General features: G+C 44.0%; 1 protein-coding gene across 1 annotated transcript in view; it reads left to right on the plus strand.

The window, feature by feature from the left end:
- Window positions 1-24861, plus strand: part of PKD1L2 (polycystin 1 like 2) — a 99301-nt gene that overhangs the window by 48701 nt on the left and 25739 nt on the right. The window contains exons 16-29 of the mRNA XM_044269298.1: window positions 6358-6503; window positions 9126-9305; window positions 11478-11603; window positions 11728-11886; window positions 12777-12901; window positions 13554-13680; window positions 15326-15457; window positions 15703-15928; window positions 19539-19729; window positions 19864-20094; window positions 21698-21799; window positions 21967-22145; window positions 22725-22871; window positions 23031-23230. Of these exons, the coding sequence (XP_044125233.1) occupies window positions 6358-6503; window positions 9126-9305; window positions 11478-11603; window positions 11728-11886; window positions 12777-12901; window positions 13554-13680; window positions 15326-15457; window positions 15703-15928; window positions 19539-19729; window positions 19864-20094; window positions 21698-21799; window positions 21967-22145; window positions 22725-22871; window positions 23031-23230 (2271 nt within the window). The remainder of the gene's footprint in view (window positions 1-6357; window positions 6504-9125; window positions 9306-11477; window positions 11604-11727; window positions 11887-12776; window positions 12902-13553; window positions 13681-15325; window positions 15458-15702; window positions 15929-19538; window positions 19730-19863; window positions 20095-21697; window positions 21800-21966; window positions 22146-22724; window positions 22872-23030; window positions 23231-24861) is intronic.

The following is a 24861-nucleotide window of genomic DNA, read 5'->3' on the forward strand; positions in this document are numbered from 1 at the left end:
TACATACCTATACCCACATAATCACTAATAAAGGTATTTTTAAAAATCACTAATTCTAAAAAGTAAAACTATTTAAACCCATGTGATAATAAAATCTAATAAAAATCTATTTACTAGGCAACTGTTTGAATTTAAGCATGGCCAGCTTCCTAACGGGTACTATTTTTACTGAGGACCTTATCAACGAAGTCAAGGATATTTTCTCAGACAGGGAGGTTGCTGGATTAACGTCCGCAGCCAGTTGTAAAATTGTGTTTAAAGATTTATATCAGGGTTACAAGGACAATATTAAATCCTGGGGGGAAATCAAGTCCCTAGAAAATTACCTTGAGCATAAGATTATACCTAGAGGCCTGCGCATTCCCCTTAGACCAGCTGAACGTGTCCAATCTCCAGAACTTATATCCAAGTGGGAACAAGAGATCACTAGTAGTTCTCTTAGACTGATGTCACTTCTCCTTGGTGAGGAAAAACAAATCTTTGACAACACCTCTTCTAAACTAAAGGGACTTATTGAGTCAGCATTAAAACTCAAATCAGATCCCGATTTTGATAGAAGGGAATCTTCATTACAATCGGCTGTTGAAAGATTTCAGAACCTCATGAAGGAGAGAAAACATCGTCAGTTCATTAAAGATCTGGGTGAATTCAGAGATAATAGAGCTTACACCACTCTGAGCACTAAAATCCCAGTGACCGACTCAGAGATATCATCCTCTGATCAAGAATTCTCGGACCCAGAACCTACTAGTATCCCCTTTACGCAAGGAAGCATTAGAGGTGGCCGTTATTCAAAAGGGAGAGGGCCAGGTCAAAGATGGAGAGGACAAAGGGGACAGAGAGGAAACTATTGGGGAGGACGGGGTTCTGGAAACAAAGGACCCGGACCATCAGGACCACAATATCATACACAAATGGACAATCCCTCCCAATATATTCCTTATCAATGTCCACCTCAAAACAAAACTGGAATCTCTGCCCCCCCTACGGTGGATTCCAATCCTCCTTCACCTTCCTCTTCATCTTCCTCTGCTTCTTTTTTAGCGAAGGGCCAGGCCGCATACCAAACAAGGGCAAGGGACCGCAGCCGGAACAATTGACAGATCAGCTACAGGTGATCAACCTATCGGAGTATAGCCTGACCCCGATGGAGATCAACCTACTCCAAAAAGGTCTGTCTTTTGTCCCGACAACGAAACACGATACCTTTACCTGGGTAAAAGATTTGAATTTATTCGCCAGAAAATTGAAATGGCATAAATTCTTTAAAAATTACAATAAAAAAACATGCTTGGATTTGGGAATCAGCCCAGACGACTTCCCAGATTTCCAAAATTTACTGGATCTCTGTGAAGAGGGAACGAGGGTCCCAGGAAGGGGTCCATTCACAGAACTACGGCCACGAAGCACCAGACTGCCACCACCTGTCAGCACCGAACATATCGATATCTTTTTACGCCTTGTCATTGCAGACATTGAGGGAATACACGATATGCCCCTCCATTCAAATCTTTCGGCACCAGAATTTCGGGCCCTAAAAAATCTGGAAAACAATAAGGAACTGGTTATTAAACAATCAGACAAAGGTGGCAATCTGGTGCTTCTGGACCATCTTAAATATCAGGTAATGTGCATGACATTGCTGAATGACAAAAATAACTACAAAAAAATCCCTGTGGACCCGACTGATATATTCCTCACCGAACTTGCGCAAGTTCTCGGCCAGGGCCTCCAACAGGGTGTTATCAGTAAGACTGAATATGATTTCCTCCTTCCAAAAACCCCTCAAACGGCCACCTTTTATTGCCTCCCCAAAATTCATAAGGGGATACACCCCCTGAAAGGGCGTCCCATTGTATCGGGTATTGATTCTTTGACACATCACGGTGGAATCTACCTTGATAAGGTACTCCGTGACTTTGTCTCTAGTCTACCGTCATTCACCCGTGATACGATGGACTTTCTTCGTAAAATCGAAACCCTCACTATAAATCCTAAAAGTATCCTGGCAAGCATTGATGTGGAATCACTTTATACCTCGATTCCACATGACAAAGGAATCACTGCTGTAAACTATTTCCTCAATACGAGAGGAACTCAGTTTACCCCACATAATGGTTTTATCTTACAACTACTGGAATATATCCTCACCCATAATTTTTTTCTGTTTAACGGCTGTTTCTACCACCAGCTCAGGGGGACCGCAATGGGGAATTCCTGTGCCCCCACTTATGCGAATCTCCTCCTGGGCTGGTGGGAGGACACTGTCGTTTTCCCAGATCAGCACCCCTGGTGGAGTGAAAACATCTCTTTTTGGACTCGTTATATAGACGATGTCTTTTTGATCTGGGAGGGAAGTATTCCAGCCTTTCACAGCTTCATCGACGACCTTAATCAGAATAACATCGGCCTGAGTTTCACCTATGAAACCCAATTGGAACAGATCACCTTTTTGGACGTAGTGGTCACCAAGGTGGAGGGGACCTTGAATACCTCGGTTTTCCGTAAGCCTACGGCAACCAACAGTATCCTCCACTGGGAGAGCCACCACCCTACTGCGGTCAAAAAGGGGATCCCAAGGGGACAATACCTGCGGGTCCGTAGGAATTGTTCCTCAGGGGGTAATTTCTATCAAGAGTCAGGAAAACTCCGGAAGAGGCTGAGAGAAAGAGGTTATCCATCTAAGATTCTCAGGGACTCCTTCCAGTTCGCAGAGTCAAAGAAAAGAGAGGAACTTCTAATACCAAGAACAAGGGACATCGATAATAATTTGATACGTCTCATCTCCACTTTTGACTCTGGGAACAGGGAGGTGGTCTCGATACTGAGAAGACACTGGGCGATTTTAACTATGGACCCCGACCTTACACAGGCAATTGGGAATTATCCTCAGGTAACTTACCGTAAAGGAAGAAGCCTACGAGACCGGCTAGTCCATAGTCACTACGATGGCCCAAAAAGGGAGGGCACTTGGCTAGACCGTAAACCACTCGGTGTTTTCAGGTGCGGTTCCTGCAAGGCCTGCAATTTCATCAATTCATCTAAAACAATAATTTGTTCAGTGACTCAGCGACCATTTGTGATCCGTGATTTTGCCAACTGCAAAACCAAAGGTGTAGTCTATATTTGCCAGTGTAGTTGCCCCTTGGACTACATTGGCAAGACTAAGAGGGAATTACGAAGAAGAATCTGTGAACACCTTAATGATATCAGAAAATCCAAAGATACTCCAGTGGCCAATCACTTTAATAATTGCCACCAAGGCGATATAAGGTTGGCTCGTTTTTCAGTTCTGGAGGTGGTGCCCTTTCCTGAGAGAAGGGGTGACTGGGATAAAAGGATTCTCCAAAAAGAGTCCTCCTGGATCTATCGTTTTCAATCCCAGTCCCCCCTTGGTCTGAATGAAAGATTAAACTTTGCATGCTTCATTTAAATACCCTCCTTGTCTGGGGTAATTTTGACCTTCCTGAGTAAATTTGTCACTGAATTATTGGTATGTGACCCCGGGCTTCTGTGCCTATCAGTGCGAAAAGCACCATATGACGAATGGGTTCAAAATTTATCGATTTCCCATATCTGTAAATACTACCTGGTACCTCTCAATTCTAATGAAATTACCTTAGAGGCAGTTCTGTATTTTTTCTTATATCATAATTTATATCCCGTATTATTATTCCTTACTCGTTCTGTGATAACATTTTTTGAGGGGGGGTGACCCTGAGGGCCCTTTATGTTTCCCCTTTTTACCGTGCCACATTCCCTGTCTTGGATGTGAATATTAATAGCTCCCAATATTATATATCCACTTAATAAAATCCTTACTGGCCTATTTTCACCAATTTAATAGCCTCTGGATCGTATCTGCATTGATCACCGGCCCCAGCTGTCCTCCGGCGCCGGCATCGAGCCATATGCGGTTCACGATGCGTTCCACGGCGCCGGAAGTGACGTAGTATACGGAGCTCCGATGCGTTCCACCATGCGTTCCAAGAAACCGGAAGTGTGCTTCCGGCGTCCGGAAGCCAGAATCAGACCTTATAAATGGGCTGTGTTTCTAGTGTCACAGTACCTGGGCCCAAATTAGGCCACTGGGGGAGACTTTGCCAAGCACCATTACTATGTAAGTTTATATAGATTACCTAAATGTCTTTACAACTTGTGTTTGCCTAGAGCTGTGGCGTTTTTTGATCTAAATGTCCGCTCCATAACATTTTTTTAACCCCATTCTAGGTATATCTTCTATGGTTGTAACCATCATGCCCTCTGGTAATGCCTTATCCACGCCCTCCCCCCTTTTTGAACATCGGTAGCTAAGTATCATTTTATTTACCATCCATTTATTACTAATCGCATCTACATCTTAAATTGGACTCTGTCCATTTCCTTACCTACCTCCTGATGAGCCTGATTGTATACAGGCGAAACGCGTCGTGGTATATGTATTAAGATGTGTATATTTTTATGAAAAAACCGTGCGTACTGTATTAACGAGTGGAATGATGATTTCCGTATTATCAGGAAAGCTTTTTTCACTCTGTTAAACCTAACTGTGAATTTCAATCTTATCTCTAATCCGTCGGAAGGGGCAGGTGGCGACCCTCTTTATACTAAACCACCGTCCTTTCACGATTTACCGTGATTATAGTTATCTTTTATTTTATATCTTTCCCTGGCTAGGGTCAACCTAGGGATTTGTTTAGTCTTAGGTTCGGGGACAGGGAACCCCCACCATCAGGGGGTCACCCTGGGCTGAGCAGTTATTGAGGGCTCTGTAGGGTAAGCACTGTGTCTGCCCTGCCCTTTTCCTCAGACCCTGTCTCAACTGGATCCTCGAAGTTCCTAGACCTACTGATATTTTGTATCACTAGATGTTTTGTTGTAGGGGTTACTACTCCCCAGTCATAAGAAATATACGTATATAATTTCTTGTGAAACTGTAGCACATTCTGTCGGTATATACATACCTATACCCACATAATCACTAATAAAGGTATTTTTAAAAATCACTAATTCTAAAAAGTAAAACCTTCTGCCAGTAGATAATAAGAATCATACAGGGACATTTTGAGGGAGATTTATCAAAACTGTTGCAAGGGAAAACTGGCTCAGATGCCCATAGCAACAAAGAGAATTTCAGTTGCAGAGCTGGACCTAGCCTTTAAAAGGGGTTTTCTGGGAGTACAATATTGACCTATCCTGAGGATTGGTCATCAATATCTGATCGGTGGGGCTCCAACTCCTGGCACCCATACCAATCAGCTGTTGTGATTTTCGCGGCTTCTTCCTAGGTCAATGACGTTGCGTTTAGCGGTCACATGGCCTAGGTGCAGCTTAGTTCCATTCACGAGAATGAACCTGGGCTGCAATAGCCACCAAGCATAGCCACTGTGCAATTTACAGTGCTGTGCTTCATATGCCGTGAGGAGGCTGCAGCGCCGATCGGAGCACCGTGGCCTCTTAATACAGCTGATCGGCGGGACCTCCACTGTCACAATCCCTCCTGTGAGAGAGGTGAGAAGATCGGATAGTCTTGCTGCACGTGAGGCTATCTGACAGGTCTCTCTGTTTTCCTCTATGTATGTTGTTGTTTGGCAGGATCTCACCTCTCCTCAGGTGCCGCTCGTTATCAGTGATGAGGCTCCATTTACATCCGCCTCACACTGCTGACCATGCGGTTGATAGTTTCTGCTTGGAGTTGCTAGTGCTGGTTTGTCTTTGATCTCCTGCTTCTCCATACATCTCTAAGCTAAGTACTTGTTGCCTTCGCTGTTTCTTATTATCTGGTGTGTGTTGTTTCTAGGCCTCAGGGAGACGCAGCTGTCTCATCCCCTGCTACCTATCCTAGGGCTCGTCAGTTTTAGCAGGACTTTAGGTATCCGGTGTATGAGTATTTCCACCATCAGGATCTGCTCATACTGGCAGGAGTTAGGGAAAGGCCTAGGGATTACTAGGAGGTCACCATCCCTCTTCCTTAGCTTTTGAGGCCTAGATTGTTGTCTGTTCGTTGTGGTGTGTAGTTGGTGTTTTCCCTTCCCCTTAACCTGTGACATCCACAATCTGATATTGATGATTTATCCTGAGATCATATGGCGCACCTAGGTTTAAAGCAATTATCAACTCCTAACCCGACAAGGGGGTGTGGCTTAAGTGAAACGGAGCATAGCTTCACAGGAAATGGGGTGTGGCCTAATATGCGCCAATACAAACCAAGCCGCCAATACATTGTATATAGTTAGACAAAATTATTGATGCACCACATTTATCACCTCCTGATCAGCCACTGTACCTAGACAGCCCGTCTAAGGTTACGCCATCCACAGGCTTAATAAATCTGCGCCAATTTGTTTTATGTTTTAGAATCTCAGCTCTACTGCGGTCCAAAAGGAGAGCTTCCCTCTGTGTATTTACCTCTTGGAGACAAAGAATTCGGCTTCCTGTTAAATCTTACTGTTACCATCACTAATAACTTTGGTTATTCAGTCAGTACCGCGGTGAAAGTGAAGGTAATATAATCATTTATTTGAAATGTATTTTTTAGAATGTGTTTTTATTTTGTAGCTTTAAAGGGGTTCTTCAGTAAATTGCATTTATCATGTAAATAATGTTAATACAAGGCACTTACTAATGTAATGTGATTGTCCATATGGCTTCCTTTGCTGGCTGGATTCATTTTTCCATCACATTATACTCCGCTCATTTCCATGGTTACGACCACCCTGCACTCCATCAACAGTGGCCATGCTTGCATACTAAAGAAAAAGCAGCAGCCTATGAGCGCTCCCCCAGTCCCGGTCACCAGAGAGACCAACATTTTTTCCTATAGTGTGCAAGCATGACCACCACTGCTGGATTTCAGGGTGGTCGTAACCATGAAAACAAGCAGTGTATAATTTGATGGAAAAATGAATCCAGCCAGCAAAGGAAGCAATATGGACAATTACAATACATTAGTATATTGCCTGTATTAACTTTCCCTACATTGTAAATGACACTTACTGAAGTGACAAAGACATGCTTTTTACAATGCTAGTATAATGGTATATGACCGTGCCTTCTTATATGGCACAAAGGCTGTGTACCAGGGCCTGGATGTGTCTGCTACTTCTGCATCCCCTACAGCTCTGCCCCCGGTTACCAGAACTTTGTCTCATATAGAGCCCCTCTGTCATCATCAAGTCACCAGGAAGGATTTTTATCCACTGGAAGCGGCTTAGGCAGAGTGCTGAATCTCCTGGAAGAGACCAGTCCTGTATGGAGACTTATTGGCAATGCTCCATGGGAAGAGGACATGCAAAGAGGTATTTCTCAAAAAAACGATATTTTAAGCGCTATCAATGTTATCTTGCCGTTCAGCTTCAAGACAGGGGGCTACTATAAGGTAATGCTGGCTGTTTAATATGCGTTTTTGAGGTGACAGGTTCCCTTTAATGGTATATAAACCTATTCCCTTGTCAAATCCTGACTCATAGACAACCACTTCCACTTGCACTGGTGAGATGGTTCTCTTCCTTGGGAGATACCTCTTTGCATATTCGACTACCATGGGGAATTGACAATAAGTCTCCATACAGGACTGGTCTCTTCAAGGAGCTTCAGCATCCTGCCTAAACCGCTTGCAAGACATTGCCCCACCCAGCCAGAATCCTACTCCACACTGATGAGGGGCAAGCCCCCCGAAACAGCTGCCTATGGATGGATATCTGGCTTGGCTATATTCCCTTGTCATCCCAAGGCTTGTTGGAAAGTGGGATCTTGACTCATAGGGAGACACTTCCAGTAGGTGGTGCTGGTGAGATGGTTCTCTTCCTTGGGAGATGCCTCTTTGCATATCCATTGGAAGTAAACAGTGAAGGTTTCTCTTGAGTGACTGCAAGCAAAACTCTTGAATAAAAGATTTAATTAAAAAAGAATACAGTGGTCTCTCAAGTTACATTATTAATTGGCCCTGGGACGACTATTGAAAGTTGATACCATTGTAACTTGAGTCTATATCTATACGGGAAACCAGTAGTTGGTTACAAAGCCCACAAATGCCATTCTAAAATAAGAAAAAGTGAAGCTTTAAGAAAAATAAGCAGATAACCAATCTTTAAAGGGGGTTGTCCCACGAAAAATATTCTACAGATTCTAGAGCTGATTTGCAAACTGAATACTTTTGTAATTGCATGTAATTAAAAGTTTTGCATAGCCACTGAGTTCAATAACATGTATCTGTATGGCGCCAGTTGCTGTTTGTTCTTTTCCTTATTTCTTTGACCTGCTCACTGAGATGGCCGCACATGCTCAGTTTTATCCTTCAACTGCCTCCTGAGCTGTGATAAGGAGAGCATGGACACGCCCCCTGAGCTGTGATAAGGAGAGCATGGACACGCCCCCTGAGCTGTGATAGGGAGAGCATGGACACGCCCTCCTGAGCTGTGATAGGGAGAGCATAGACACGCCCCCTGAGCTGCAGCAGAAAAGACACTCCCCATGAGCTGCAGCAGAATGGACTTGCCCCCTTCGCTGCAGCAGAAAAGATCTCTGGATCCATGTGAGGTACAGGGCTGGTTCCAGCTTTGTTAGAAAGAGATTGTCATGTACTATATGATGTCTGATTCAGATTTTTTATATTAGTTATGGGACAACCCCTTTAAGTAAAACAGACAGGAATAGATGCTGGAAGCTGTAAATGACTTTCTAGGTGAGGGCAGGAGCTTCTTCAGGGTCTTGCATAGTACATAGCTGTACCAGAAAAATAAAATGGAGGGCTGCTCAACTGGTGTCCAAGGCCGCAGCTCATCCTGGCACAGACAGGGGGCAGTACAGAATATTTAGGACCACAGAGGAGCTACTAGACACCAATGAATGGTTGGATCTGAGTCTGAGACATTGTATGTTGAGTCTAGCTTCAACTTACGATGGGCCAGAAAGACTCTTGTATACTGAAAATATTGTATCCTGGGGCCATTGCATCTTGAGGGATCACTGTATTAGAAAATGTTCTAACATTTCCTTATTCATAAAATAAATACCATGTATTTCCTGTGTAATGAACCCTTACAGATAGATGTGCAGTCACACTTGGCTGCCTTGTCATTGTTTATGGGACACAAGCGCTTTATCAGATGCCCGTCTTTTTCCAGGTCACGTATGACGAGGCGAGCACCGACAGCCTGGCATCGTTTCTGTCTCAAAGGTCAATGCACAGTTTGAAGGAGGGAAGCGACAGCAGCTCACTCATTCAGCTCTACAAATCAGTGTCTTCTGTCCTCAACCAGGAGGCCCCCGACGGTGGATCACTGCAGGCCGGCAACAAAAAAGAGGTGCCCTTAAAGCATCCCAATAGCGTCTCCGTGGCCATAGCCAACTGTGCCCGCCGACCTGCATATTTCCAGCTATTACTCATGATTATGTGAACGGGTCTTCAGCACCGCATTGATCTTTACTTGCCATTTTATCAATAATATGTATTTATTTCAAATATATGAATAGTTTTATTCTATTACATTAAAGGGTTGTGTCATCTCAAGCATTGGTGGCATATCGCTAGGATGTGCCCCCAATGTCTGATAGCTGTGGGTCCCGCCTCTGAGACCCCGCAGCTATCTCTAGAACAGAGCCCGCAAAGTGTAGAAGAGCGGACCGGGCATGCACGGCCGCCCTCCATTCAAACAACATACACTTACAGTGCCCGACAGATAATGGGTGAAATAAAGAGAGAAAAAAGTCCATAGACCATACAATAAAAACAGTCCAATGACCATATGCTACCGTACAATGGAGCAGGTTAAATACACAAATCTGGAACATTTTGGGCACCAACCGGGGGGGGGGGGGGGGCCGGGTTAGTAGGTCTTCTTTCACACTAGCATTTTGGCTTTCCGTTTGTGCGATCCGTTCAGGGCTCTCACAAGCGGTCCAAAACGGATCAGTTTTGCCCTAATGCATTCTGAATAGAAAAGGATCCGCTCAGAACGCATCAGTTTGCCTCCGTTCAGTCACCATTCCGCTCTTGAGGCTTGCAGCGTTTTGCTCTCCGCCTGATGAAACTGAGCCAATCCGTCCTGGCACACAATGGAAGTCAATGGGGACGGATCCGTTTTCTCTGACACAATCTGGCACAATAGAAAACTGATCCTTCCCCCATTGACTTTCAATGGTGTTCAAGACGGATCCGTCATAGCTATAGAAGACATAATACAATCGGATCCATTCATGACGGAGGCATGCGGTTGTATTATTGTAAGGGAAGCGTTTTTGCAGATCCATGACGGATCCACAAAAAACGCGAGTGTGAGAGTAGCCATAACTGTTATAGGGGTTGTGACATCTCAAACATTGGTGGCATATCTCTAGGATATATCACCAATGTCTGATAGGAGCGGGTCCCACCACTGAGACCCACAGCTGTCTCTAGAACAGAGCCTGCAAAGTGTAGGAAGCGGACCTCGCATGCACGGCCGCCCTCCATTCATTCCTATGGGAGTGCCGAGTGCTATTTTTAGGAAGGCCAGTAGAAATAAATGATATTAAAAAAAGATTGAGATTCCTCACTGGTTGATACCTTTTATTGAAACGGCACAAATGGACACAAATTAAAAGGTATCGACCACTGAGGAATCGCAATATTTTCTTTTATCTTCTATTTGCTAGGTAACACGGCACAAATATATATTTACTACTTTAGAAATGAATGGGAGGCACACCGCACAAGCGCAGATACAGCTCCATTCACTTCTATGTGGTTGATGGCAATAGCTGAGCCAGCGCTCGGCTATTTTCGGCAGTCCCATTGAAATGAATGGAGGGCGGCAACGCATGCACTGTCTGCGCTCCTTCTTTTTTAGAGATAGTTGTGGGTTCCAGAGGTGGGACCCGCACCTATCAGACATTGGTGACATATCCTAGAGCAGGCATGCTCAACCTGCGGCCCTCCAGCTGTTGCAAAACTACAACTCCCAGCATGCCTGAACAGCGTACAGCTATCAGCCTACAGGAGGGCATGCAGGTTGAGCATGCCTGTCCTAGAGATATACCACCAATGTTTGAGATGACATAACCCCTTTAAGAGTTATTGTACTAACCCTGCACCCCCGGGATGGCAAGGTTGGCACCCAAAATGTTCCACATTTGTGTATTTAAGCTGCTCCATTGTATGGTAGTACATGGTCATTGGACTGTTTTTATTGTATGGTCCATGGACTTTTTTCTCTCTTAGTTTCACACATTGTCAGTTGAGTCCGTCGGGTACTGCAAGCGTATGTTGTTTTAATGGGTGATGTAGCTCTGTGTATTTCCCTGTGAAATATAATGCAATCCACGTAGGTGTGAACAGAGCCTTAGAGGTTGTAGGACAAGATAGCAATGAGTCTCTGAATGTAAATGATAAATTTGATGAAAGCAAGCAGAGATCCTGAAAATGGTCAGAAACTGAACAGACAGCAGAATGGAAGTTAAAACCAGTGAAGTCTAACTTTCTTCCATTTCCACCCTAGTTACGCGAAGTGATGATCACAGCGCTCTCTGCTGTTAACGTGACCACACTGCACACGGCTCTTGAGATGTCCGAGGTGCTGAAAGACATCACAATGAGAAGTGAAGAGCTGTCTTCGTCCGCTCAGGTGAGACGTAGTCTAGTCTATAAGCCATTGGGCCTCATGTATCAAACCTTCTGGTTCTCTAGTCAGTGCTGACAAAAAGCCACTATGGCCGCACAGTCAGGTCTGTTGTATAACTTTCTTCAAGGTGGAAGCCATCAGTGTGCTGAGAGACGTCAGCCAGTCCTTGCTGACCGTAAGCAATGAACAGGATCCGACGAAAGAAAGAACGGCAAACTATCTGTTTAATGCCATGAGTAACGTGCTGGAGGCGAGTGCAAGGAATGGGTCTGCTGGTAACACCATGGTACGTCTGCCATTACTATACCGATACCAGGGCAGAGGGGAGGCGGCTGCACGTGGCAAATAATCACACTACTACTATCAGTTTCCAAACAGAATTAGCAAACTCCTCTGTGTCTCCTCATCACTAGTTTTGATAAGTCGTTACGTTTTTGTGCTTAGCCATTCCACGCTGTAGAACTCATTAAAGGGGTTTTTGAGAGTCAACACTTATCCTTTATCCACAAGATAGGAACTAAGGAGGAGATTTATTATGGCAGTGTGCTAGTTCTTTGGTGTGCAGAAGTCCCAAATTTTGACACAAAGTGCCCTTTTGCGACAGAATGTCGCTCTCTCTACTCACTGCAGAAGAGGAACCAAGACGGACTAAATCGGAAGTCTGTGGGTCCATCTCAAGTCCATCCTCTGCAGTGAGGAGAGAGAGCGCAATAGGCGAGCATACTTCTTCTCGTTCTACTGATATGGTGCGGGTCCCAGCACTCAGACCCCCGCAGATCAAAATGTTTTCTCAAAATTCCCGGACCCTTTAAATGGGTTATCTGGGAATTAATATTGATGGTCTATCCTCAGGATGGTTCTGGCTACGGGCCGCAAAAAAAAAAACTACAAGGGACACAAAAAATACATTCGTGTGCATGAGCCCTAAGTCAGGATCTAACCCAAACCTGACAATCCTTTTGTTCAAACCACACAACATTATCTTTTGAAATGTCAAAATGCCGAAAGCATTAAATAAATAAAGTTATAAAAAAAATAATAATAATCAGACACTGTACATCTAACAGCCATTCATTGTATAGAGCATGTATATACCATTACACCACATTATGTGCTTTTGTAAATGCCTTAGATATCAAGACTGTGCGGGTTCACTCGGTCCTCCTTTTTTTGTAGAGTGCAGTGTCGCTACATTTACTCGGCGCAGTAGAGACTCTGCAGAGCGCATTACTGCTGGGAAGACTGCCGGATAATGAACCTATGGTACTGATGGCTCCGGCTGCTACCATGTATATCAACAGGTATGTCCTTAAAGGGGTTGTCTCATCTTAGACATTGCTATGCCACCAGTGTCAGATAGGTGCCGATCCCAGTCTGAGACCCGCTCCTGTCTCCAGACTGGGACAACCAGAATGGGCTGAGAGGAGCCGCTCATGCACGGCCGCACTCCATTCACTTTTATGGGGCTGCGGAAAATAGTGGAATAGTGAATGATGCGGTGGCCGTGCTTGCGCTGTGTGCTCTACATTTATTTCTACTGGACTTCCACAACTAGCCGAGCTATTTTTGGAACTCCCATAGTAATGAATCCAGATCATACCGTGCATGCGCAGTGCACTCTCCATCCTGGAGATAGGTGCAAGTCTTAGAGTTGGGACCCGCACCTATCTGACTTTGATGGCATAACCTAATGATGTGCCATTTATATATATATATATTGCTACCGGTATATATAGAAGTACCTCTTACATACAGTAATACAATAATAATCTGTCTGTGTGAGCACGTATCAACATAACAAATTACTCCAAAAAGCAGTATGAACCATTATGAATCATACGGTGTGTAAAAATTTGGCGCGGTTTCTGTACATCTGCTCTAGTTTTATCATGTCTAATTTTAGGGTATTATTGATAAATCTACCCCATAGTTATATACATTTGCCTCTAATAGGTTGCAGTCTGACCAAGTAGAGCGAGCATCAGTGAATATTCCAGATGGAAGCACTGCAGCGTTTACCCTTCCACCTCTATCCACTCTGAATCTCTTAATGGGTGACGAAGAGGCACTGGATCTCCGGGCAAGTTTAACATGGCAAAAACATACCAGGCATGTCTGTGTAATGTAAGAGGTCTGAAAAGAAGCAAGTGCAGGAGCATTTCTAAGGCCGCGTTCACATCGCTGTTTCATTTTCCGTTCTTCTGATCCATCAGAAGAACATAAAACAACAGCAACAAATAAACGGATCCTGTATTTTAAGCACCCGTTATGCTCATTTATGCACATTTTACATCCATTTTAGCCATTCCCTCTGAGATCCGTTATTGAGATCTAGAAATAAAATACTTTGTGTAGAACCGTTTTTTTCCGTCTAAAATAACTGGCTGAAACGGATTCAAAATGTGCATAACTGAGCATAACAGATGCTTAAAATACAGAATCTGTTGTTTTCTGTTCTTCTGACGGATCCGAAAAACGGAAAATGAAACGGTGATATGAACTCGGCCTCAGCGACTTCACTAAGTTATGTGGTGATCTACTGCCATCTAGTGGAATGTTAAAAGAAAGCACAAATTGGCAATTTATATAAAAGGTATAATTTGTTAAAATGGTGGTTTAGGAAAAAAAAAATTGCTGTCAATCATTAACAGTGTGCTCAGATATTCATTAACCCCTTAGTGACCACACACTTTTTTTTTTTTTAAATCACAATCCAAGAGCTACAACTTTTTTGTTTTTTCATCAATGTACTTGTATGAGGTCTTATTTTTTGCAGGACAAGTTATAGTTTTTAATGCACCATTTTGGGTACATGTAATGATTGATTAAAGCCAGCCATTTAGATAAAACACCCGTTGTTTATTTCAGTAAAAAGGCGTGAACCTAATAATCAAAATGTCTGCTATAAATACCAGAAATGTGAATCGCCACCTTAAAGAAATTCAGAATTAGATATTCCTCCTAGTTTTTTTTAGTAAGATCCCTAGCAGAGCAGACTATTTATGTCACATACATCAGCTGACATAGGGTAGGGATACGCAGTGACACTAGTTGCGGTCAAGATCGCAGTGTCCGTGATCCCATAGAAAAGTATAGGATTACAGCGCAAGTCACAAAAAATCCAGCAGTGTTGGATTTTTTGTGACTCGCACTGCGATCCCATTAATTTCTATCGACATGTATCCCTACGCTAATTGTGAGTTATAGGGTGTAGGAGCTTTTACGCACCATAGAAGCTACAGTTGCCGTCAGGCATATTAAGGGTGCCTTCACACGCAGCAGATTTTGTTGCAGAAATTTATTGCGATAAAAAATCAGTTCGATGGTGCAGAATGAGGTTAATTTGGTGGGAAACACATGGATTTCTGAAAACCTCATTCAGGTAAATGGAACCGATTTTCAGTTGCAGAAAATGTATTCTGCGAGTGAAGGCACCTTGAGATGGAGTCTTGATTCAGATTATCCCCATAAGTAGTGTCAACCTGTGCAGAGACCCTTCTTTCCGCAAGCTTTGATACCTTGCGGGGGTAAAACAACCTATGGGTCCAGAATGGATTCTAAAGGGCCAGCACATTTCAAAGAGATCTAGTCTTATGAGGCGGAGTTGCAGGTAGCATCTAAGAAATATGTTGCACCTCTGAACGGTTCTAGATCTGAAGATCCTATGACTTCCCTGTGCACTTCCATTTTTCTAGTTCCCTTCTGACATGACCTCTCTATTCCAGATGGTGAGCTTTTCAGTGAATCCATTCTCCTCTAGTAACTCACTTGACATTAGTGGATCTGTTGGGGGACTGAGCCTGACCAGGACAAATGGATCTGTCATCCCTGTAAAGGATCTCACTGAATACATAGAGGTAAAAAGATGTTCTCTTCTGTGTTCATTACTTCCAAGCAACTCATGCAATGCTAGAAAGTGCTATCTATACTTAAGTAGATGCTATAGATATCCCCCCAGACTGTAGATCGTGGGGCTACACCTTGTGTCTGAGAGGGTAGACAATCTTCCAAGAAGATGGTGCAGTGTGAGGGTTCTTCTATGAATATTTTGTATTTTTTTAATGCTTTATTATACCTTACAATATGAATTTTTTACCCACAGATAATGTTACCCAGGGATTCTATGGCTGATGGAGAGAAAAGCACTTTGTTCCTGGCTAATCTATCAGCTGTCATAGTAAACATAACGTCACCCAACTATCCTCTTGTCATCCATTTGGAACCCAGTGAAGACATAGCATTGATGCTCTACCTGGGCTATGGGTATCACCCTAATGAAACAAACTATGATATCAATACTCATCTGCCAAATGGACAATATCCTGGAGGTAAGGTTTAATATACTGCACTATGTTGTCTCGCTTATGTATTTACTTGCCACTAGTGTCGACACCCTGATAACCATCTCTTTATGCCAAGCCTAACAGTGCTACACCTGATACCAAATACAGGGGTGTTGTGTCAAGTGGGAAACATGCAACAAAATTCAAAAAATGTCCCACGTATTGGTATGTACAGGGAGATGAATCACCAAAGCCCCCTACATATAGCCAAAAAAGTACATAATATAGGGGCGTATCAACAAAAATCAAAAAGACAAAAAACAACATAAAAAACCCAGTCTGGGCTAATGAGTTAGCGCAAGGCAGCCAGTGTTTCTTTTAGACCGTATACCAAGTCAGAAAAATACTGCCCTATATCCTAATCATATAGAAGGCCGCTTGCAGAACTACTGCCTAGAGTATGGTAGCTATGAAAAATAAGAGAGTACCTTAATAACAAAGGATCATTTGCAGTCATATTGATTCTTCTGCCCCAGGCAGTGCATCAATACCTCGGTTGATACAGCGGTAACAGTGATGTTCATGGTAGTCCAATGTTTCAAACGGTCTGGTGGATGCTTATAGTGGTCCACAGAAATAACAAAATCTTCCAGGTTGGGTCTACTGTGTGATAATGGCTGATAACTGTCCCTAGTAATTTCCTACTGATGGAGGTAAGGGGCTAGACATCCCTAACAGCCTAAACAAAGAGCACCTGCCCGATAAGGGCAACCCAGTCAAGAAACTCACCCTAATAATGGACCTGCACCCTACTTAAAGGCTATGTACACTGTAAGGGATCGCTCTCTCTCAGGGGGGTCGCAATCACAGACTTCTTTGCAGACAACAGGATTTAATATCCAAACTGGTGCTTTATTATGGCACTTCAGCACCCGCACAAACATAAGCATCAAAATAAACACCAGCCCATCTGGGTTCGTTTCCCTGACTCACCTCTAAGCACAGCTTATACACAGGGTCTCAAGGTCCAGGCCTTAGCAGGTCCGCTCATCGAACAGATCCATACAGGGAAGAGATCCGGCTACACACAGCCTCGTGGCCCCTCAGTCCTCCTGGCTGAGACCACCCAGAGCCTCTGTAGGCCTCTGTTTCCAAGTCCTTTCTTCCCAGAATGACACAGAGGGTTGGTTTTATCCCTCCTTGATTACAGCAGGCCTCACCTGCGATCACCTCCGGCAAAAGACAACCCCCGCACCGGAAGGGTGTGGACTGGCAGATCCCACTACCAAACCTATCCAACAGTCCAAATAAAATCCAGCCTTGAACAAAACGTAGACAAAACTGTCTCGGCAAACTAAGCTTTGCTGAAACGCCTGCAGCTTTCTGGATTTTATTTATCTCAACCAGCTGAGGTATCTGGGTGGGATATACATGCCTTCACATCACCACAACACCTTTGGAGGCAGTTTTTGTTTATGATTGTATTTTACTCATTTTTTGCTAAAAATCATATTTTCTATTGACCTTCATTAAAAATATTGAGCGATTCTGTCAACAAAGGGTTAACTATTTTTCTAACTGTGTGACTGGTACTTTCACTTTGTGCCAGTCATCTAGTAAACCTTATCTCTAAACTACTAATATGTTATAAAAACTTATCTCACTGATAAGAATGTGGTTTTAATAAGGATTGATATGTCAGAGAGCAGAGATAAGGAGTCCGTCTGCTCCTCAGATGACGGAAATGTCACAGTGGGGAGTGGGGGAACTCCCCATCATATGATGATGGGTATGCAGGGAAGCAGCTAGGCCAGGATGTCGGGATCAGGGAGCAGGTCACCTGCTAAAACGTCCCTAATCCTCGCCCTAACTCCTCACCGTATGAGCGGACCTGGATGGTAGGACGGCTCAAACCCAGGATACCTAGGACCCTGAGTCGCCCTGATAATCCCTCACATAGGAGCAGGGGAGAGATGACCTGTTATTCCAAGACACGGAAGAGCAGGAGTCTCTGCAGGCCTAACAGCAAGACGAGGAACCCAAGTGGAACGGCAGGTAGATATCCAGTGGCGGGGATAACCACTGAACCCAGGAAGGCATGGTAACTTACCTGCCGCAGCTGCTAGACGGCACAACAGAAGACCACACCAAGGTAAACTGGAACCCATACAAACATACTGCAATGCAAACACCAAACGGATGCAGTACGTACTGACACAGAGGAACCAGCACTCCAGCAACAGCTCACGGACTTGACTTTTGGTTCACCCCTCTGGGAAACCATGGAGCCACCTTCCGGAGGCACAACAAACAGGGTACGACTTGCATACATGCCGGACATAAAACACCAACTGACCAGACATGTAACAACAACAAGACGAGACACCAAACCCTGAACATAAACCCACACAGGTAAGGAAGGGGAACGTGGAGGATAGAATGGGAAGACATCGCTGGAGTAATCGATGTCCCACAAGGTGGCCCTCACACTGGAAAAGGGAACAACCGGACAAGGAGCATAACTCCAGCACACACCAAGGCTGGAGTACAACTGACTCCTGGCCTTAAGCCACAGGTATAAGAAGCACCTAGTGACCACATCCAGCAAGGTAGTTAACCCCTCCAGCACCAGACAGAGGAGGAACCAGGAGAAGGGGAGCAAAGCACACACATGCCGACATCAACGCGTTGCCCCTGGCAATCGGCATGCACGGCAACATGTCACGCGCACAACACTGAGGCCGTGACAGGAAAAGACAGAAAATCCACAGGCTGCCACTACAGCATCTCGGCTCTGTACAGAAAAAAGGGGATCTATATTTTTAATAAAGACCAAATGAAAAAAAGATTTTTAGCTTAAAATAAGTACAATGCAATAATAATAAAAAATTACCCCCAAAGGTGTACATAGCCTTTAAACCATAGTACTGCCCGACATTACATGTTTCTGTCTTCCAAACAAGGGAGTAAAAAAACAAAAAGTACTTTTCCTGGCAATTTTCTCCGAATGCAGATCCCATGTGTGGACCGCGCTAAACATCCTTTGGCACTATTGTTGTGCTTGACAAAAGCTTATTAAAAGCTGGCCATCACATCAGGTGAAAAACTGATCTCTACTGGAGCGCTGCTTGGATCTATGTTTTCTTTTAGGCGTAGTTCTGTCATGTGCAGCCTCATTAGTGCTCCTAGTTTCAGACTTTTTTTATGGGGACATCTGCCTCCAAGTAATGCATACTGGATGTGAAGTCTGTGTGTCCAGGATGCTACTGTCTTCACTAGCTCTCATGTAGGAGCACAGGTTCGATCCTCAACTGATTTCCCAGTCTGAAACTCTTGAGGGATCTCCTCTCACTTATGCTGACAGTCTGTAATGCTGAGGAGTATGTGATTGCTCTCCATCCTCTCCCATGAACCCTGATGTTATATGCCATGGAGACAAACATGATCTGATCTCCTGATAAATATGCATGCAGTCCTGGATATTAAAATGCATCATAATCAGAACCAAAACCAGTACACATCATAGTATCGACTGGTAGTGTTTTCCTTCTATTGATTTTCTCCAACATAATATACAGCATACGGTACTAATCATAATCCCACCTCCTACTACTTCCATATACAACTAGTAATCACTATCAAATTTCTCTCCAAGATAAAGTGTATTCCTGGGTGTTAAACCCTGAGGAGCTTTTTGGGGAAGGCAGCTACTACTTGGCCATACGACCGGAGATGGAGGAAGATGTTCCCAATATAAATTCCATATCTGTATCAGTCATCAGCTTCACGTCCCGGTGCGTATTCTGGGATGAGAGCAATCAGGATTGGAATAGCACTGGCTGTCATGTGAGTAGATCGAATGATGAAAATTGGATATGGTGGAATACGCATGCCTTGTATGGGAATATAAGTGTTAGGTCAGAAAAAAGCAAAGTTGTGATGTCATATAGTCACTCAGATATTACTATGGTGTATTTCAGGTTGGGCCAAAGTCTACTCCCCATAGTATCCAGTGTCTTTGCAACCATTTAACCTTCTTCGGAAGCTCATTTATCGTCATGCCAAATGCTGTGGATGTGAGCAGAACAATCGAGCTTTTCGCTACGTTTGTAGACAACCCTGTTGTGGTGACCACAGTCGCATGCATTGCTCTTATCTATATTTTGGTGTTGATTTGGGCCAGGAGAAAAGATCTCCAGGATAATGACAAGGTTGGTAGTTGTATGTGCTAACAAAAAAGCCACTACCTTCGATTGAAGCTTAGAGCCCTTTTACACAGGCTGAGGATCTGGCCAATTATTAGGAACGAACATTTATATAAATGCTTGTTCCTGATAATTGCCTTGTGTAAAGGTGCCACTGATCACCTGATGAACGATCAAACAATTGTTCTTCTGGTCATCGTGCAATACTCCAAAGCAAGGGGGTATCTGCAAATTGTTAATTAAAATTATGTTATGTAAATTCTGTTATCTTATGCTATGTTAGGTACCCAGCAGGACCATGTATGGATGGCACAGCCAGGGTAAAATATTCCTGACTCAGGCCTTGCAGAAAGTTGGGTGCCTTATGATCCCTCTTCTTAGGCCCAAAAAGCTACAGAGACTCGCTGATCTCTGCATGATCTGCAGAAGGAGAGAACTAGAGAACCTAGAATCTGCATAGCCAAGCATTAGAGTCAACAAGGTCAATAACCTGCAACCAAAACCAGTTGAAACTTTACTGCAGTGAGGGGCACTGTTAAGACACTCTTCACACCTGGACACGACCTGGCCATTTGTATGTTTAAAACACTTTATCCCTCAGTGGACATTACATCCACCATAGAAAGAGTACTATTGCCCACCATAGATTCTACTGGAAGAGACTTGAGACAGATGGAGAGGGAAGAGGGCCATAACTCCCACCCTTGCCCATAACCTTATACCAGTATCTGGGAAGAACTGCACTGTGCACAGTTGAAACTGTGTTTTACTGTTGTTGGATGTACTACACCTTCTATTACGCCCTACAGTAAAGAGAGATGTTTATTCTGTTAAATCTGGGCAGGTTTCCTGACTCCTGCACTATATGCCGGCCATTGCACTGCACTCTACATGGCCTGCTTTGCACTCATCCAAACACCTAACATCAAGGGTACCCCAACTACCATCAGGCAGGAGCCCCAGAACCAAGGTGTGCCCCGGGGGAAGAAAAAGGTTGCACCCTTAATCACTACACAGTCCTAGGGAGCAACAGTTGACTGTAACATCCAGAGCCACTACCACTCCCATCCTCTGCTCTACCTCCTCCTGGGCTCGCTGCAATTGCATCTTTCATGTGGCACCAAAAATGGTTGTTTTTTGGCAGCACATCACCTTGTGCAAGGGCGCGATTACATGAGCCAATGCCCAGGGCAAGGGTCGAGAACAAACAGTTCATTCCCAGTCATTGCTGATCATTCAAGGCAAATAACGATTTTTAGGTGCCACGAAAAATGCAATCACCTGACGAACAAGTGTTTTCTCTTCCGTTGGGTCATCAGCAGCACATTTACAAGGGGCAATTATCAGGCACAAGTATTCATACAAACATTCATTTCCAGTAAATGGCTCTATCCTCAGCCCGTCTGAAAGATCCCTAAATAGGGGTGTGCTGCTGCAGTAATGATCATTCGTCCCCATATAGAGGGGATGATTGCTGCATGCATGATAGGAAAGGAACCGTTCATTTCTGACATTTGTCCTGTGCATCGGCCCATGTTAGATATTGAACTTCTAAATTTGTAGATACAAATGACTTAAAATAAACTAAACCGACATTATTTTTAACCAGGTGAAGGTCATAGCACTTGAAGATAATGACCCATTTGCCCAGTATCGGTATCTTGTGACTGTATTCACTGGCCATCGAAGAGGCGCAGCAACCACATCTAAGGTATAGATAACTTCAGTTCCCAAAACCAAAAACTCTTAGATCACATCACCAAAAATTGCTTTCAATGATTCTCTCAGTCGTGTTATTAGTGGTAAAGGTTATCTCTGACTTTTCTGTACCGGAGAAACTCTTCATCCTTATTCATTTATGGACGCTCTGTCCTATAGGTAACTATTACACTCTATGGCTCTGACGGAGAGAGTGAACCCCACTACTTGTATGACCCAGATGGAATCGTCTTTGAACGTGGAGGATGTGATGTCTTCTTATTGACAACTGTATTGCCTCTTGGAGACGTACAGCGTATAAGACTTTGGCATGACAACTCAGGAGATAAGCCTTCATGGTAGGAATGAACTTAGCATAAAGGTCCCCATACAGATTAGTATCGTAGGCACTGGGTTAATGAAGGAACAAAGAAAGGCACAACATAGGGTAATAACGTTTGGGGGAAAAACAAGGGGTGGGTGGGGCTCCAAAATGGAGGCTTACATTTTTGACTTGTGCTAGGATAGGCACAACTCTATTGTAGACTTGTCAAAGTTGAAGTCCAGTATGCCAAGGAGTGCTGCCGCAGGTCCAGTGCCTCTGGTGGAGATGTCCTCTCCAGAGAAGAGGTATAGAGGAGAAGAAAGGTACTGCTTTGGCGCACAATCCTTGTCACTCACTGTGATCAAATATAACAATCTATGCTATAAAGCAGTGTTTCCCAACCAGTGTGCCTCCAGCTGTTGCAAAACTACAACTCCCAGCATGCCTGGACAGCCTTTGGCTGTGCGGGCATGCTGGGAGTTGTAGTTTTACAACAGCTGGAGGCACACTGGTTGGGAAACACTGCTATAAAGAATCTTAAGTGCAGTAGGACTTTCCATCTTTTATTTCTGAGCATTGCTATTTTCCCGAACCATTATCCTTGTCGTTGCAGGTATGTGAACAGAGTGTTGGTACATGACGTAGAAATGGACCAGAGGTGGTACTTTCTCTGTAGCTCCTGGCTTTCCATTGAGGTTGGAGATTGTGTGCTGGATAAGGAGTTCAATGTGGCCACAGAAGAAGATATGAAGCAGTTTAGGTAACACCAGACAATAGACACTAAACATTTAAAAGAACCGAGGCTTTCTGTTTCCTGATGTGAGCTAGAAAAACTATCTATTATTTCTCTACATAATTGACGACAGATTATCAGATGATACACGCAGTTTACTAGAAATTCTCCGCTTTTTGCTTTCAGCAATCTATTCTTCATGAAGACATCCAAAGGATTCAGAGACGGACATATCTGGTACTCTGTATTTAGTCGCTCTCCCAGAAGCCCTTTTACTCGGGTTCAGAGAGTATCCTGCTGCTTTTCCCTGCTGCTCTGCACCATGCTGACCAGTATTATGTTTTGGGGGGTGCCCACAGACCCTGCTGAACAGAAGATGGACTTAGGTAATGACTGGATGGAATATGTGACTACAGAACACATATTTTAAACACTAAAGAGGTCATTTATTATACTGAAATACGTCTAAATCAGATGCAGGTGTTCTGCTGTCTGCAACCTCGCCCTGCTCATGCCAGGTCTAAACTTGTGGGCGGGAAGGCCCGGCCGGCCCGTCTCATTCGTCATTTTCTACGCCTGTTTTAGGAGTAGAAAATGGTCTAAATGTAAGACAGCAAGGAAGCCGTCTTACATTTAGAACTGGCACTGGAGGAGCCGAAGTTATCGAGAGGCCTGCGCCTCCTCCACCAGCTATGGGCCTTTATTAAGACCGGTGTCTAAAACGCGGTCTTAATATGTGCCCCTAATTCTGTTTTTATTTAATTGTATTTTTTGGGAGATATGCTTTCTACTTGAGCCCTATTTTGAACCCATCCATTTATTATACCTTTGGTATGGCTGCTATTAGCATAGGTAAATTGGTATTTGTACCAGATGGGGGAATATATCATTCCCTGTGCACTAGAAAACGGTTGACCTAATTTTGGCAGATGCCATTTCTGCATAAAATATTAGCAACTTTTTGCGATTTAACACCACACTGACCACTTTTGAAAAGAGAGTGGGGGTGGATAGCTGGGCCAGATTTATGATATGTGACTTAGGGTATGACCACACAGCCCCGTCGTGAGCAATTCGGGGCATAGTCGTAAGGGTTAGCGAATGGAAGTATCCGAAGTGGACTTCAACCTAAATTTCAGGAATAACTCAATTTGCCGCGAAGCCGAATTTCCTTGATTTATCCCTTGAAATGGCGTTAAAAAACCTCATCCTATTTGAGCGTGAAGAGGCTGCCACGGCCATCTTGATGGAGGATCCCAAGGGAAATTTCGTGTGCGGTAACGTATGACGTCACCATGCCGGCCAGCTTGATGACGTGATCACCAGACTTTGCACAGTGTCTTTAATCAAGATGACCACGGCAGCCTCTTCCCGCTCAAATGGATTAGGTGAGTATTATTTATTTATTTATTTTACCGGATAAACCCCTGAAAGCCCTCACTTTTATTCTCAGATTCGGCAATCAGTGATGAACGTGGCATCTGAGGTGTTCAGTGACAAGGGGCGACATAAACGCTGTTCCCTGTCATTGCACCTGCTGCTTACAAAGAAATGAGCTTTGTGACAAAGTAATTCATCACGAAGCAAATTTCTTTGTGAAATTCGGCAAAGCAGCTGCATTGAATTTTTCTAAACTTTGCGGCTGGCTGCAGTTGTGAACCACGCAGCCAAATAGGCCGCAGCTGCCTAACGAAGACCATACTGTAAAGCTGGTCATCATTGTTAATGGCTGAGCAGTATTGATGGTGCCACGCGGCCGTTAACCATGAAGACCAGCTATACAATGAGGTCTTTATTAGTTAAATAAGAGGGAGCTGCAGCCTGATTGGCCACGCGGTTCTCGACCGCAGCCAGCCGTGGCCCGAATGGCTCACGATTGCGCCCGTACTCTTAGGAAAAGGTCACAAAAAATGTTGCAAGCTCACTCCAGTAGGTGGTAGCGTAGTAACTGGGTTAACATCTCTAGGCAAAAGTGTTTTTTTTATTAAGATGGGCCGAATTTACAAACAAAGTGCCT

This window comes from Bufo gargarizans, chromosome 10, assembly GCF_014858855.1.
Source record: "Bufo gargarizans isolate SCDJY-AF-19 chromosome 10, ASM1485885v1, whole genome shotgun sequence".
In the NCBI taxonomy this organism is placed as follows: Eukaryota; Metazoa; Chordata; class Amphibia; order Anura; family Bufonidae; genus Bufo; species Bufo gargarizans.